This window comes from Cyprinodon tularosa, unplaced genomic scaffold (assembly GCF_016077235.1).
Source record: "Cyprinodon tularosa strain WSP-4 unplaced genomic scaffold, ASM1607723v1 ctg1102, whole genome shotgun sequence".
Taxonomy (NCBI): Eukaryota; Metazoa; Chordata; class Actinopteri; order Cyprinodontiformes; family Cyprinodontidae; genus Cyprinodon; species Cyprinodon tularosa.
The window spans coordinates 45,573-58,701 of NW_024037897.1; the positions used below are offsets into that span (position 1 = coordinate 45,573).

At 48.5% G+C, this 13,129-nt stretch overlaps 2 protein-coding genes across 2 annotated transcripts in view; both read left to right on the top strand.

Annotated features, from left to right (window-relative positions):
* Positions 1-3,315: 3,315 nt before the first annotated feature.
* Positions 3,316-7,878, top strand: LOC119791341 (PR domain zinc finger protein 12-like). Its single transcript, XM_038297398.1, has 6 exons — positions 3,316-3,737; positions 4,370-4,435; positions 4,525-4,649; positions 5,093-5,248; positions 6,702-6,816; positions 6,914-7,878. Exons 1-6 carry the CDS (start codon positions 3,515-3,517, stop codon positions 7,387-7,389), a joined length of 1,161 nt encoding a protein of 386 aa, XP_038153326.1. The 5' UTR covers positions 3,316-3,514; the 3' UTR covers positions 7,390-7,878.
* Positions 7,879-9,913: 2,035 nt separating this feature from the next.
* c5 (complement component 5) overlaps positions 9,914-13,129 on the top strand; it is a 36,592-nt gene continuing 33,376 nt past the window's right edge. The window contains exon 1 of the mRNA XM_038297413.1: positions 9,914-10,070. Within this exon, the coding sequence (XP_038153341.1) occupies positions 10,003-10,070 (68 nt within the window). The 5' untranslated portion in view covers positions 9,914-10,002. The remainder of the gene's footprint in view (positions 10,071-13,129) is intronic.

Sequence of the window (13,129 nt, forward strand, 5' to 3'; positions counted from 1 at the left end):
TCCCAATCCCGCTCTCAATCTTAGTCTCAGTCCCAGTCCCGGTTCGAGTCCCATTCCCAATCCCGCTCTCAGTCCCAGTCCCGGTCCCAGTCCTGTTCCGAGTCCCAGTCCCAATCCCGCTCTCAATCCTAGTCCCGGTCCAAGTCCCAGTCCCAATCCCGCTCTCAATCTTAGTCTCAGTCCCAGTCCCGGTTCGAGTCCCAGTCCCAATCCCGCTCTCAGTCCCAGTCCCAGCCCCGGTCCCAGTCCTGTTCCGAGTCCCAGTCCCAATCACGCTCTCAATCCTAGTCCCCTTCCCGCTCTCAATCCTAGTCTCAGTCCCAGTCCCGGTTCGAGTCCTGTTCCGAGTCCCAGTCCCGGTCCCAGTCCTGTTCCGAGTCCCAGTCCCAATCCTGCTCTCAATCCTAGTCCCAGTCCCGGTCCCAGTCCTGTTCCGAGTCCCAGTCCCAATCCCGCTCTCAATCCTAGTCCCGGTCCCAGTCCTGTTCCGAGTCCCAGTCCCAATCCCGCTCTCAGTCCCAGTACCGGTCCCAGTCCTGTTCCGAGTCCCAGTCCCAATCCCGCTCTCAGTCCCAGTCCCGGTCCCAGTCCTGTTCCGAGTCCCAGTCCCAATTCCGCTCTCATTCCTAGTCCCAGTCCCGGTCTCAGTCCCAGTCTCAGTCCCAGTCCCAATCCCAATCCCGCTCTCAATCCTAGTCCCAGTCCCGGTCCGAGTCCCAGTCCCAATCCCGCTCTCAGTCCCAGTCCTGTTCCGAGTCACAGTCCCAATCCCGCTCTCAATCCTAGTCCCAGTCCCGGTCCCAGTCCTGTTCCGAGTCCCAGTCCCAATCCCGCTCTCAGTCCCAGTCCCGGTCCCAGTCCTGTTCCGAGTCCCAGTCCCAATCCCGCTCTCATTCCTAGTCCCAGTCCCGGTCTCAGTCCCAGTCTCAGTCCTAGTCCCGGTCCGAGTCCCAGTCCCAATCCCGCTCTCAGTCCCAGTCCTGTTCCGAGTCACAGTCCCAATCCCGCTCTCAATCCTAGTCCCAGTCCCGGTCCCAGTCCTGTTCCGAGTCCCAGTCCCAATCCCGCTCTCAGTCCCAGTCCCGGTCCCAGTCCTGTTCCGCGTCCCAGTCCCAATCCCGCTCTCATTCCTAGTCCCAGTCCCGGTCTCAGTCCCAGTCTCAGTCCTAGTCCTAGTCCCAGTCCCGGTCCGAGTCCCAGTCCCAATCCCGCTCTCAGTCCCAGTCCTGTTCCGAGTCACAGTCCCAATCCTGCTCTCAATCCCAGTCCCAGTCCCAGTCCCAGTCAGCCAGTTTAGCCATCAGTCTTCCAGTCAGTCAATCAAAGAACAGCTGCGGCCTGTTTAGTCTGATCAGAGGAATAAAACAAAGAACTGGATTTTGATCCTTTGATCTTTTGGTCTGAGCCAGGATCCTCAGGTGAACATTTGAGCTAAATTCACCTTTGGCTTTGATTTAAGTCTTTAGTTTTTTGATTGTTGAATTTTAGTGGAAGTGGTCTGAAGAGAAGAAGGAAGATGAACCAAGCAGCAGGTCCAGTTCCTGACCCATCATGGAGCAGATTGTTCATTTGCGCCTCAGAACATTTTCAGAACCTGAGATCAAGGTTCGGGCCTTCTGAGGCCTTCAAATGGAACCAGAGAGAGCTTTGGAATGTTCCTGGAACATCTGGAGTTCTTCTCCATGTTGGACCGGATGGATCTGGGCCGAACCAGGACAGCCTGTCTGCCAGAACTCGGTTAGAAGGTGGAGTGGAACTTCTCTGGGTTCCTCTCAGGGAGTCCGCCGCTGAAGAAGAGGAGCTGAGGATGAGGAGGGAGCGTTTGATTTGGGCTCCTGCAGCTGACGGAGCCGCTGATGGTCATTAAAAGGTTTTTAGAGGCGGATTATCACGCTGCGTCTGTCCGCCGCATGAATACTAACGAGGCCGCTACGCCACTTAATCACGTTAGCGGAACAATGTCGGTGCGCCATTTGGGCCCATTCCCACCCCCCCTCCTCTTGTGCTCTTGTCTTTGCGCGTGCCAGTCACCTGCCGCTCCCTCCGCCTCCTGACTTCCCGTCGTCTTTTCGGGACTAAAGTGGTTCCTCATTGGACCCCGGGAGCCTCACCGAGAGCAAAGCTCATTAGAGCGTGTCCTTCTGCGGCTCAGACGCGCCTCTCCATGAAGGAACCAACGCTGGGATTCTGCTGCAGCGCAGCCAAGAAAGGAGACTCAAAGCAATTCAGAAAACATTTGCAAATCTGCTTTTATTCCCGGATTTTCTCCCCTGTCTTACCCTCCTGGTCTCCTGGAACAAAGGCGCGCAGCCTGGCCTGGTTTGGCACGGATCCGTTACGCACGGAGCTCCGGGGAGGGCAGCGGGGAGAGACGGATAGAAAGGCCCGGAAAAGAGCCCCGAGAGCCGGCTTCAGACTCCCGCAGCAGCGGGGGAAGATTTCTGATGTTGTGATGAATAAATAAATAAAAATAAACTGTAAACATTTCTGAGCCTTATCAGATCAAATGAAATCATCCTCAGTTTCCCCAAATATCCAAACATCAACAGGTTAGAAACGGGTTGAATCGCTGCCCTTCCGGTCGGTTTGTTACCTGTTGGAGTTTTAAAGTAACTTTAGATCAAAAAATAAACTTTGATCGTTTTTGAATAAAAATCAAATCAATTCTGATGAACCAGCGAACGAGTTTGAGGTGTTTCTGTTACCCTGTGGGGACCATTTCCCAGGCCATAGAAGTCCCCACAAGAATAGTGTGACCTAACGCGTGTGTGTGTGTGTGTGTGTGTGGGGGGGGTAATAAATGTTTAAAAGCTCATAAATAGAGATCAGAGTAAAGGAGGAGCAGTAATCGTGTTGGGGCCGCCGGGAGGAGGAGGAGGAGCAGCTGCCTTCCTCCTCTAATCTGCTTTTCTGCTCCGTCACTCAGACTGGATTCCAGAACTTCTGGTTCCGCTTCTTCTCACCGGTCTGAGCTGCTCCACCTGCTGCTGGTTCTGAAGGCCCACATCATGACGGACCCTCCACTGTGTTTCAAAAACATCTCAACCAAAAGTTTATCTTCTTTTCTTGCCTGGTCCTGTGGCCCCGGCAGCAGGGGCCCCTGGTCCTGTGGCCCCTCTGTTGCGGTGGTTGGAGCCTTCCTAGCGGCTGATCTGGGATCAGACCTTCTTGCTGAATCTGCTGGTCCTTAATGTGAGAAACAGAAGTGAAGCCGATAGCAGACCTCCTCTCCTCCTCTTCCTCCTCCTCTCCTCTCATTCCTCCTCTTCCTCCTCCTCCTCTACCTCAGAGATGCTGCTGAGTTCTGGTATAAAGACCCCCCCTCTCCTGGGTTCGGTTTCACTGCAGCTCCTCTGAACTTCTGAGCAGGTCTCTTTCTGCTCCTCTTCCTCATCAGTCAGTGTCTGCAGGGAAAACCAGATCCAGAACCAGAACCAGAACCAGAGGCTCCTCTGTTATTTTTACCTGCTGCTCTGTGGACCCCCCCTCCCTCCCGCTGGTTCGGCTCGGTACCATGGGCTCGGTGCTGCCCGCCGGCCCCTCCCTGGCCCTGAAGCCGGCCTTCTCCCTCGCGGACATCATCACCTCGGACATCCTGCACAGCTTCCTGTACGGCCGCTGGAGGCACGTGCTGGGCGAGCAGCAGCATCAGCTGCAGCACGAGGAGCGGAGCGGGCCGAGCGCGAGCCCCAAGACCGCCTTCACGGCCGAGGTTCTGGCGCAGTCCTTCTCCGGAGGTGAGTGGCCGGTTCCGGTCCGATTGACCGATCCTGCTGTAGAACCGGACCTGAAGTCCAGTCAGTTCGGGTTCAAAGTGACTCTAATTAGAAATAAAAAGGATCCGATCCAGAAACATCAGAGAAGTTTGGATTTTCTACCTGATTGGGATTAAATGGATCCTTCAGGTTAATTCGGGTTAATCTGGATTTAAAAAAATAAATAAAAATAAAAAATAAGTTTATAAAATGTAGTGAGAAAAAGTAATTTTATTTTTAGATGTTCTTTAGCGGTTCTGATCAGTTGGACCTCCTGCTGATTCTTCTGGTTTTATTTGTTCGTTTTCGGTTCTGATGAATTTAGTTAGAAATATTTTCATAGAAGCTGTTTGGATTTTCTGTTCTGGTCGTTTCTGGTCTTTGGTTCAGAATCATTTCTGCTGCCGGTTCGGCCTCTCTGGGGTTTGCGGTCCAGTCGGAACCGTTAAACCCGCCTGAGGCCGAACTTTTGGACGTTCTCCACCCAGAATGAACATTTTCCCCGCGCGCGAAGTGGGCCCGGGTTCGGTGGCCAGGAGAAGGTTCTGAACACGTTTGGACCGCTGACCCAAAGCCGGTTCCGACCTAATGATGAATGTTCTGTTTTTGTTCAGAGGTCCAGAAACTGTCCAGCCTGGTTCTGCCCAGTGAGGTCATCATCGCTCAGAGTTCGGTACCAGGTAGGAATATTTCACTCTGTAGATGAACCGGTTCTGGTTCCGGTTCTGGTGGATGGAAGAACCTCTAACTGGACCTCTGTGTTCCGCAGGAGAAGGTCTGGGGATTTTCTCTAAAACCTGGATCAAGGCAGGAACCGAGATGGGTCCATTTACCGGCCGCCTGGTGTCACCGGAACATGTGGACCTCTACAAGAACAACAGCCTCATGTGGGAGGTGAGGCCCGGTTCGGTTCGGTTCGGTTCGGCCCAGACCGACCGGTTCCTTCCGGAACTTTTCCCCAATGTTTAACGGAACAGGATCAAAGTTTAGAACAAAAGATTCGTTTCGGTTTCAGGATCAAAGAGCCGAACTGAAACCGGAAAGTTTAAAATAAACAAAACATAAATTTTAGAAAAAGGAATTAAAATAAAATAATAAAAATTAAAACATAAAATCATTTCATAATGAATATATTTTTTAATCTGATTATAGATTTTTATTAATGGAGGAAAAAACATAAAAAATGTTTTTTTTTTCCGAACCGGTCTGGTTTATTTCGGAAGATAAATAATTCGGACCGATCCGCCCGAACCGAACCGGAACCTCAGTGAAAACATTTTAGTCAGGCCGCCGACCCGATCAGCTCATCGGAACCAGAACCTTCCTCTCCCTCTCAGGTGTTCAATGAGGACGGTTCGGTTCGGTTCTTCATCGATGCGAGTCAGGAGGACCAGAGGAGCTGGATGACCTACATCAAGTGCGCGCGGAACGAGCAGGAGCAGAACCTGGAGGTGGTCCAGATGGGCAGCAGCATCTTCTACAAGGCGGTGGAGGTCAGTTCCGAACCACAACCAGAACCAGAACCTGAACCTGCAGGAGGAATAAAGAATACAAACATTTCATTTCATCTAAAAAAAAAAAAGATCTGAATTATTTTAGTCATTTTTTAAATTTGATTTTATGAAAAAACAAAGAATCAAAGTCAGATTAAAACAGAGATTAAAGGTTTCTAAATAAATGTTTCGCTTTATGGGATTTTATTTATAAAATCAATTCAGATTATTTTTGCATGTTTCGGATTTTTATCTTTTTAAATAAAACTTCATTTTATTTTGCTTCCAGATCTATTCGGCTCCTTTGATCTCAATAAAAATAAAATCTTTTAATGTTTGAAAAATAAGCTTAGAAACTTTGTTCTAAATTTCTATAAATACATTTAATTTAGATTTCTTATTATAAAATGTTTCTAAATTAAACAAATTTAGTCTAAATGACTTTTGAAGCTTATTAATTTTTCTGATTAATTTATTTAAAAGAACATTAATTTCACCTTAAAAATATAATCTCTATAAAACAACTTAAGTTAAAACAAAGATTCAAACATTAATGTTAATAATTCATCTAAAATTATTTTAAATAAAGATATTCTATTATTGCTCCAAACGTTTAAATGTGTTTGTTGTGTTAAAGCAGAAAAAACGTCACAAATATAAAAGAATATCAGTTAAACAAATATGTCTTAATTGTTCCTTTAATTGTGTACTCTATAGAAATAAAATTTATTTTTTTAATCAATGCGCAAAATAAAAATAACAATTTCATGGAGAAGAAATGGAGAAAATAACAGAGCAATAATAGTAATAATAATAATAATAATAATGAATTATTAACAAATGAAACAGTTTGTTGAAAAACTTTATTTCGGAGGATTTTTACAGAAAAAGTTCAAACTTATCGAATTTAATAATTAATAATAAGAAATCGCGCTTATGATTACATAACCTGATAACCGGTTTGACTCGACGACTTCAACCGCGAGTCTGAGGCCCCTCAGAGGGCCCTCAGAGGGCCCCAGAGGGGCCTCAAAGTAAAGCCTCCCTATAAGGCCAGCGCTCAGAGACCGAATCTCCCAAAAAATAGAAAAAAATAATAAAGATCAGTTTTTAAAAATCAGATGTGGGTTTTGAAGATTAGGAGAATCATCCCGCGTGGAGCGGAGGAGGAGGAGGTGCAGGAGGTGCAGGAGGAGGGCCGCTCCGTCTGTAATTTGGAGCCAAACCTCTGGATCTCCTGGTGCATGGCGCCCTCTGCTGGCAGTAACAGGGAAATAAACCGAATCCCCATAAAATCATTTTTTAATCCATTTTTTAAATTATAGTTTTCAGTGCAGCTGCAATAAAAACATAAAAAAGAATTATAAAAAAAAGTTAATGATTAAGCTCCATGAAATAAAATAAAGTTGTTAAATGTCTGAATGAATCTCCTTGTTGTTGTTTCTGTTCATAGACCATCCCTCCAGACCAGGAGCTGCTGGTCTGGTATGGAAACTCCCACAACACCTTCCTGGGAATTCCTGGAATTCCAGGAGCGGATGAGGAGCAGGGGAAGAAGAGCAAAGCTGGTAATTGGATAATTTAGAAAAATATGAAATGATCCGTTTGATGCTGAGGAAGGCTCTGGACTCATCATCACCATGTCTTCTCCTGTCCTGCTTTCAGATGACTTCCACACCTGTGAAGGTTCCTCCTCCTCCTCCTCCTCTTCCTCCTCCTCCTCCTCCTCTTCCTCCTGCTCTTCCTCCAGCCTGGGCCGCATGCGCTGCGTCATCTGCCACCGCGGCTTTAACTCCCGCAGCAACCTGCGCTCCCACATGCGCATCCACACCCTGGACAAGCCGTTCGTCTGCCGCTTCTGTAACCGCCGCTTCAGCCAGTCGTCCACGCTGAGGAACCACGTGCGGCTGCACACCGGGGAGCGGCCCTACAAGTGCCACGTGTGCCAGTCCGCGTACTCCCAGCTGGCCGGCCTGCGCGCGCACCAGAAGAGCGCGCGGCACCGGCCCAGCGGGGAGGCCGGCCCCCCGGTGGTGGTGGGGGGCGGCGTCCCCTCCCCGCCTCCGTCCCGTGTCCCCCAGCTCGCTGCCGTGCCTCACCCCGCCTCCCTGGTCCATCACATCCCCACCATGGTGCTGTGAGGCCCGGGCCAATCAGAACCGCAGCAGAACCAACATTTCTTCACCAGTCCAGTTTGGTCGGTTCCTTCCGCCTGGTTCTGTCATCCGACCAACAGCTGGCAGGTTCTGCCACATCTGGGCGGCCAGAGTCTGCAGACGGACCGGTGGGGGGTGTTCCATCGCTCCCTCTGCAGGATGCGGAGGTTCTGGACCCATCCAGCTGCATGAGGAGGAATGTCCTCCTGTTGATGTCGTGTTTGCGTTGCATGCTTCTGGTTCCCTGTCGTGACGTATCCATTCAGAAGAACCCAGAGGTTCTAGCAGCACCAGGACCAGGGTTCTATCTGAGACCCCCTGATGTTCTCCTGGGATGAAGATGAACGCGCCTGAGCTGAACTCTGCTGTCACTTTATTCCAACCTGTGTGTGAAACATGTATAGAAAGTTATTGTTCTGTAATCACCTCTATCAGGTCCCATAAAGGCTTAATAAAGTATCCTCCTGCAGATGATCCTCTGGTGTTTTATCGCTCCTCTGGAACCAGCAGACATTAAGAACACACAGACCACAGGCGGCCATCTTAGGAAGGTCTCTGACCTTCTGTCAGTATCAAAGATGTTCAACAAACAAAACAGGAAAATATTCAACCTTACAGGCTTTAAATGCTGCAGAACATAATAAATCGATCATGCAGGGGCCCCAGGCAAAGACAGGCAGGGGCCCCTCTGAATGGAGAAGACATCAAACAGCCCCATTCTACAGATAGAGAACTGTTAATAGAATAGACATCCATTATCTGCTCTAGGTTTTGTCCCTCTCTATGTTTTTTACTCAGCTGACTTTTCATGCTGTCTCTAAAGGAATGATGAATGTCTCATGAATCATGACAGCAAACAAGATAGAGGAGAGCAGGAGGCGGGGTTACCAATCTACTAGCTCTGGAGAGCAAGTAGATCCAGGAAAATCTTGCAGCAGGAGCAGCGCCTCATGCGCTGCTGAAGTTGGAAACATGTAACTTTATCTGCTGGACGCGCCGCATCAACCAATGAGAGAAGCTGATCTGGGAGCTGGCAGGGAGTCAGACGCAGCACTGCTGATGCAGAGCGCTATGATCACTCCTCTGAAACAGTTTATTAACGCCTAAATTAACTTCAAATGTAGAAACCTGCCGGCAGAATATGTTGGCTTTTATTATCCTGCTGCCTGCAGTTTGTAGCACAGACCTGAAAAACGCTAACATCTACTTCCAGCCGCCACCAACAGGAGGGGAAAACCCTGGAGAGGCGAGCGGGCCTGAGGCAGCTGCTGCTGGGGATTCCCAGTGACAGCGCAGCGCCGGTATGTGGGGGTCTGAGCGGCTCCCACAGAGAAATAATCTTTGAAGGCAGGATGGTAATCTGGATGAACTGACTGCACAGACCATGTTTTCAGGAGGACTTTCTCACTTCAACAGAGATTCTAACTACTTTCTACCCGCTGATCACAGCTAATATAGCCGCCATTGTTCCAGGCAGAGAAAGGAAAGGGTAGCTCCGCCCACCGCGCATCAGACCCACTTTACCACCGAGCAGCAAAGATGCTTCAGCTGTGCGTCTGAACTAAACTTGAACGAGCATCAAAAATGAAGCAGCAGGCGCGTTTTAGCTGCTCCTGCTGCGTACGCTCTGAAGGTAGCATAATGATATTTATTATCATCCAACATGGCTGCTGTTTTTCTTCCTGCTTCTGCGTAGCAAGATGCAGAATAGTGACGTTTGTCGGGCATTAATGGCGTTCAGGTCAGATGAAGGCGACCTGGGCGTTCAGATTCAGGATCATTGGAAAGATCAGATATCGGATTCAGGATCATGAGCCAAGCAGCCTGGGTCACATCGGAAAGAATCGGATCAGTGTCGTTCAGACGGTCATGAAAAGATCAAATCCAGGTCTCATGTGGGCAAAAAAAATCAGATTTGGGTCACTGCAGGCTGCTGTGTGAATGTAGCTTAAGATGGCGGCCATATTTCAAACCCCACCGCACCTGATGGCCATGTTTAATTTTTCCTGATGAGACATGAGGAGCATGAACGGATGAACTGGAGGCCCCGCCCTGGAGAAGCTGGACTCACTCTGCTCCCAGCGTCTGTTGTGTTTCCTAGCATAGAAACAGCTCCAGAATGCTGCCCCCTGCTGGACAGCAGGTATAGAAGCTGAAGTTTGCTGGTCTGCATGCAGCAATGGCCTCACTGTTTGGTTTGTTTTGATCTGGTTGGTCATCTGGCCAGTGAGTGATCTTCTCCAAGTTTTCCCCTCTGGAAGGTTTCAGTAAGGAAGCAGACCCAAACATTAAAGTCCAGAGATCAGAGCTGAAGATGAAAGCTGGTCTCCAGCTTGTGGAGGTCTTGCTAAACCCAAAAAGCTCCAGTTGAACAGATTTCTGTGGGTTTCAGTGAAGAACAAACAGAGCTGGTGGTCTGTGAATCATCGGTGTTGGGTAAGACAGGAAAACACAGACTGAACAAACTCACCTTTGGGACACAAACACAGAGGAAAGCCCATCCCCCGTCCTCATATCCGACCTCTGCTGGTCAATAGGCGTCAGAGTGGAGGTCGGGGTGTCTGCGGTCGCTGGTCTCTGCAGAGCGCGGTCTTCAGGATGAAGATGTTCCTCCTGCTTGTTTGGGTTTGTTGTCTGTGTTGGAAAACAGAAGCTCAGAGCCAATCGTGAGTCGACGCTTTTCATTCCTTTAAAGCTTCTTTTTAATCATAAAAACACCTGAAGTTGATCTTCAGCTGCTGGCGGCCTCTAAACAGCTAAACTAACTTCTTCCTTTCATGAGCCCTAACCCACAGCATGATGCTCACACCACCGAGTTTCATGGTGGGTATGGTCTTTACGCTGCTGTCCAGACGAACCAACGTCCTGCTGCTCGTCCAGTGTGGCTGTCGGCCTCTTGGCCCCCTCCCCCACCCGTTTCTGACTCCATGTGTTCTCCTCTACAGTAACCGTCTATTGTTGTTGTTGTCTCCTCCTGGCTCACAACCTTTGAACTAGAAGCTCACTCAGTTCTCTTCGAGCATTTGATTAGATTACAATCGTCCTGATCGGCACGCTCGCTGACGGGGGGGGGGGGGGGGGGGACAGGTCAGAGGTCCCAGGCCCAGGACAGAGGGGGGCCGAAAATCGGGCACTCTGACCATTAATAGTACAGGCAGAAGTAATTTTTCAGAAAATGATAAAAATATTAGAGTAACTAAATACATATATCTGCATTAGGTATATGTAATATGTTTTCTTTAAAGAAGGAGCCATTAGAGCCCCCCCCACCCAACATAGGATGGTTTGATCAGACAACGGCGGGCTGCAACTTTTAAAGTTCGTTATGCTGCAAACTAAGAAAGTTTTCAGACGTCCGATGCACAGAAGAAAAAGAAAAAAAGGGAAGATGACATGAAAAGGCCAGCTGAGGGGGGGGGGGGCGTGTGTTTGAGGAGGAGACAGAGAGCCATCCCTGCAGGTGGAGGGGCCTGCTGCCTGATGGGAGAGTCTGAGCGTGGTGGCTCAGAGACGTTAATCTGAATGATTCTGTTCTGGGACCAACAAACATGACAGATTCTGATGGAGGGAATGTTACATGTTTAATGGTCTCTTATCCAGGGTTATGGTGGAGCTGGATCATTAAAAGTTCTTCTGGGAACAACAAAATGAAGGAGAGATTTCCTTATGGATCAGAATCAGAACCAGCTGCTTGAAACAGCAGAGCAGCAAGCAGAGAGCAAATGATGCAGGAGTAAATTATTACATGGTAAATAAATCAATGGTGGGCAGTAACCAGCGGCCAAAGACAGGCGGAGCTACTGGTTCCTGCTGGGATTGTTCCTGAGAAACTGGTCCTGGACCTGATGCTTCTGGACCTGATGGTTCTGGCCCACAGTGCTCTGTAGCATTAACCTGACTCCGCCAGATGGATTTGCTCCGCATATCCATCTGGAAACCTTCCGTTGAAGTAATTTTGGGAAGGGGCGAAAATACTGGTTAGCTGATTGGCCTATGTTGGTGATAGACGGGCCAAATAAACCAATCAGATCAACGAAACATATGACGTACTAACAGAGCGATGACGAAGAGGAGCCAATTGATAGATCAAACTCTTGCTGAAACCAGTCGGAAGAAGAGCAAAAACATTTTTCCTCTGAGAAAAGCCTCCAGAGCAGTGTTTTGCTCTTCTTTCAGTGAAGAAATACTCTGGAATTCCGATAAAACTTGCTCGATAGCCACGCTAACGCTAGTTTCATCGGCTGAAGCCGCCATGTTCTTTAGACTGAACTGTCGCGCTTCTCGTTGCGTCACACCTCAACCCGCCTCAAAGCCAACGCTGATTGGACGTTCATTTGGTGAACGGCTCCAAATTTTCTTTAACGGAGAGTCTCCAGACTGATCTGCCAGTGAAACCTTGAAAGCTCGCGAGATCAGGATGGTCTCACCAGGCTACTGTAGCACCAGAGGGGAGTCCTTCGGCCCGTCTCCTGGTTCTGGTTGGCAGCAGATCCAAACCAGACCTTGATGGGTGAGGAGAGGACAATGTCATCATAGAACCGGATCAGTAGGTCCTTCAGCAGGTCCAGCCTCATGAGAGTGTCAGTGAGGAGGGGGGTCATCCCGACGCCCACAGTCATTTCCACAGTTCTGACTGGGCTGGGTTAGAACAAGAGAGCCAACTGTTCCACTGGTTCCATAACCAGGGGGGAATTTACCATTAGGCAATACTAGGCAGCTGCCTAGGGCCCCAACTTCCTGGGGGCCCCTTAAAACTCTGTTTCTATGTATGGTTAATAGAACTATTCCTTATTTGTGCACATTAATTATGTTTTTGATAAAAATCCTTTTGCTAAAATGCCATCAGAACGCTGATAATATTAAGTGTGTCTCAGCCCCCCCCTTCAGTGTCCACCATATTGGATCAGTCCATTTGCTGCACATGTTCAGAAAGGTCCAAACAGACAGCAGCAAACCATTTGAAAACAAACCATGCAAAGAGCAGTGTTGCCAACTTAGCGCTTTAGTCGCTATATTTAGCCACTTTTCAGACCCCTCTAGCACTTTGATTTCTAAAAAGCTCCTAGCGCCAAATCTAGAGACTTTTTTCTGCTACTGGAGACTTTGGAGACAACATCTAAAAGCAGCGAACTCTGCTCTCCAGAGCGAGTAGATTGGTAACCCCGCCTCCTGCTCTCCTCTATCTTGTCTGCTGTCATGATTCATGCAGCTATTATTTCATCCAAATGAAAAATGGAGAACAGATAAGCAGATCATGGCTTGTCTACAGTGAAAAGAAGGACTGGGTTATTTACTTTGGCCTTTTTGGAAACACAGGAAGGAGCAATCAGCTAAGTGAGCTTAGTGCTTGGAAAAAATCTTTCATTCCTTTAGAGACAGCATGAAAAGTCAGCTGAGTACAAAACATAGAGAGGAAAACAAGAAGAAAAGGGACAAGAAGAGAGGGACACAACCTAGAACAGATCATGGATGTCTATTCTATTAACATTTCTCTATCTGGAGAATGGGGCTGTTTGATGTCGTCTCCATTCAGAGGGGCCCCTGCCTGTCTTTGCCTAGGGCCCCATGTTCCCTAAATCATAACCATCCTCTGTGGTTTTCTGATGTTTCTGAGCTACACCTTCTGTCTAACCTCCATTTGTTGATTAGCTATAATTAACATTTATCCCAAACGTTTCACTGAATGGTTACATGAAAACAAAACTACTAAAATATGAGGGCCTGC

Excerpts from the sequence above, each read along its gene's own strand:
- LOC119791341 (XM_038297398.1), top strand. The coding sequence starts at position 3,515 with ATGGGCTCGGTGCTGCCCGCCGGCCCCTCCCTGGCCCTGAAGCCGGCC. Across the intron at positions 5,249-6,701 it reads TCTTCTACAAGGCGGTGGAG|ACCATCCCTCCAGACCAGGA; the intron begins GTCAGTTCCGAA and ends TTCTGTTCATAG. Across the intron at positions 6,817-6,913 it reads GGGGAAGAAGAGCAAAGCTG|ATGACTTCCACACCTGTGAA; the intron begins GTAATTGGATAA and ends TCCTGCTTTCAG.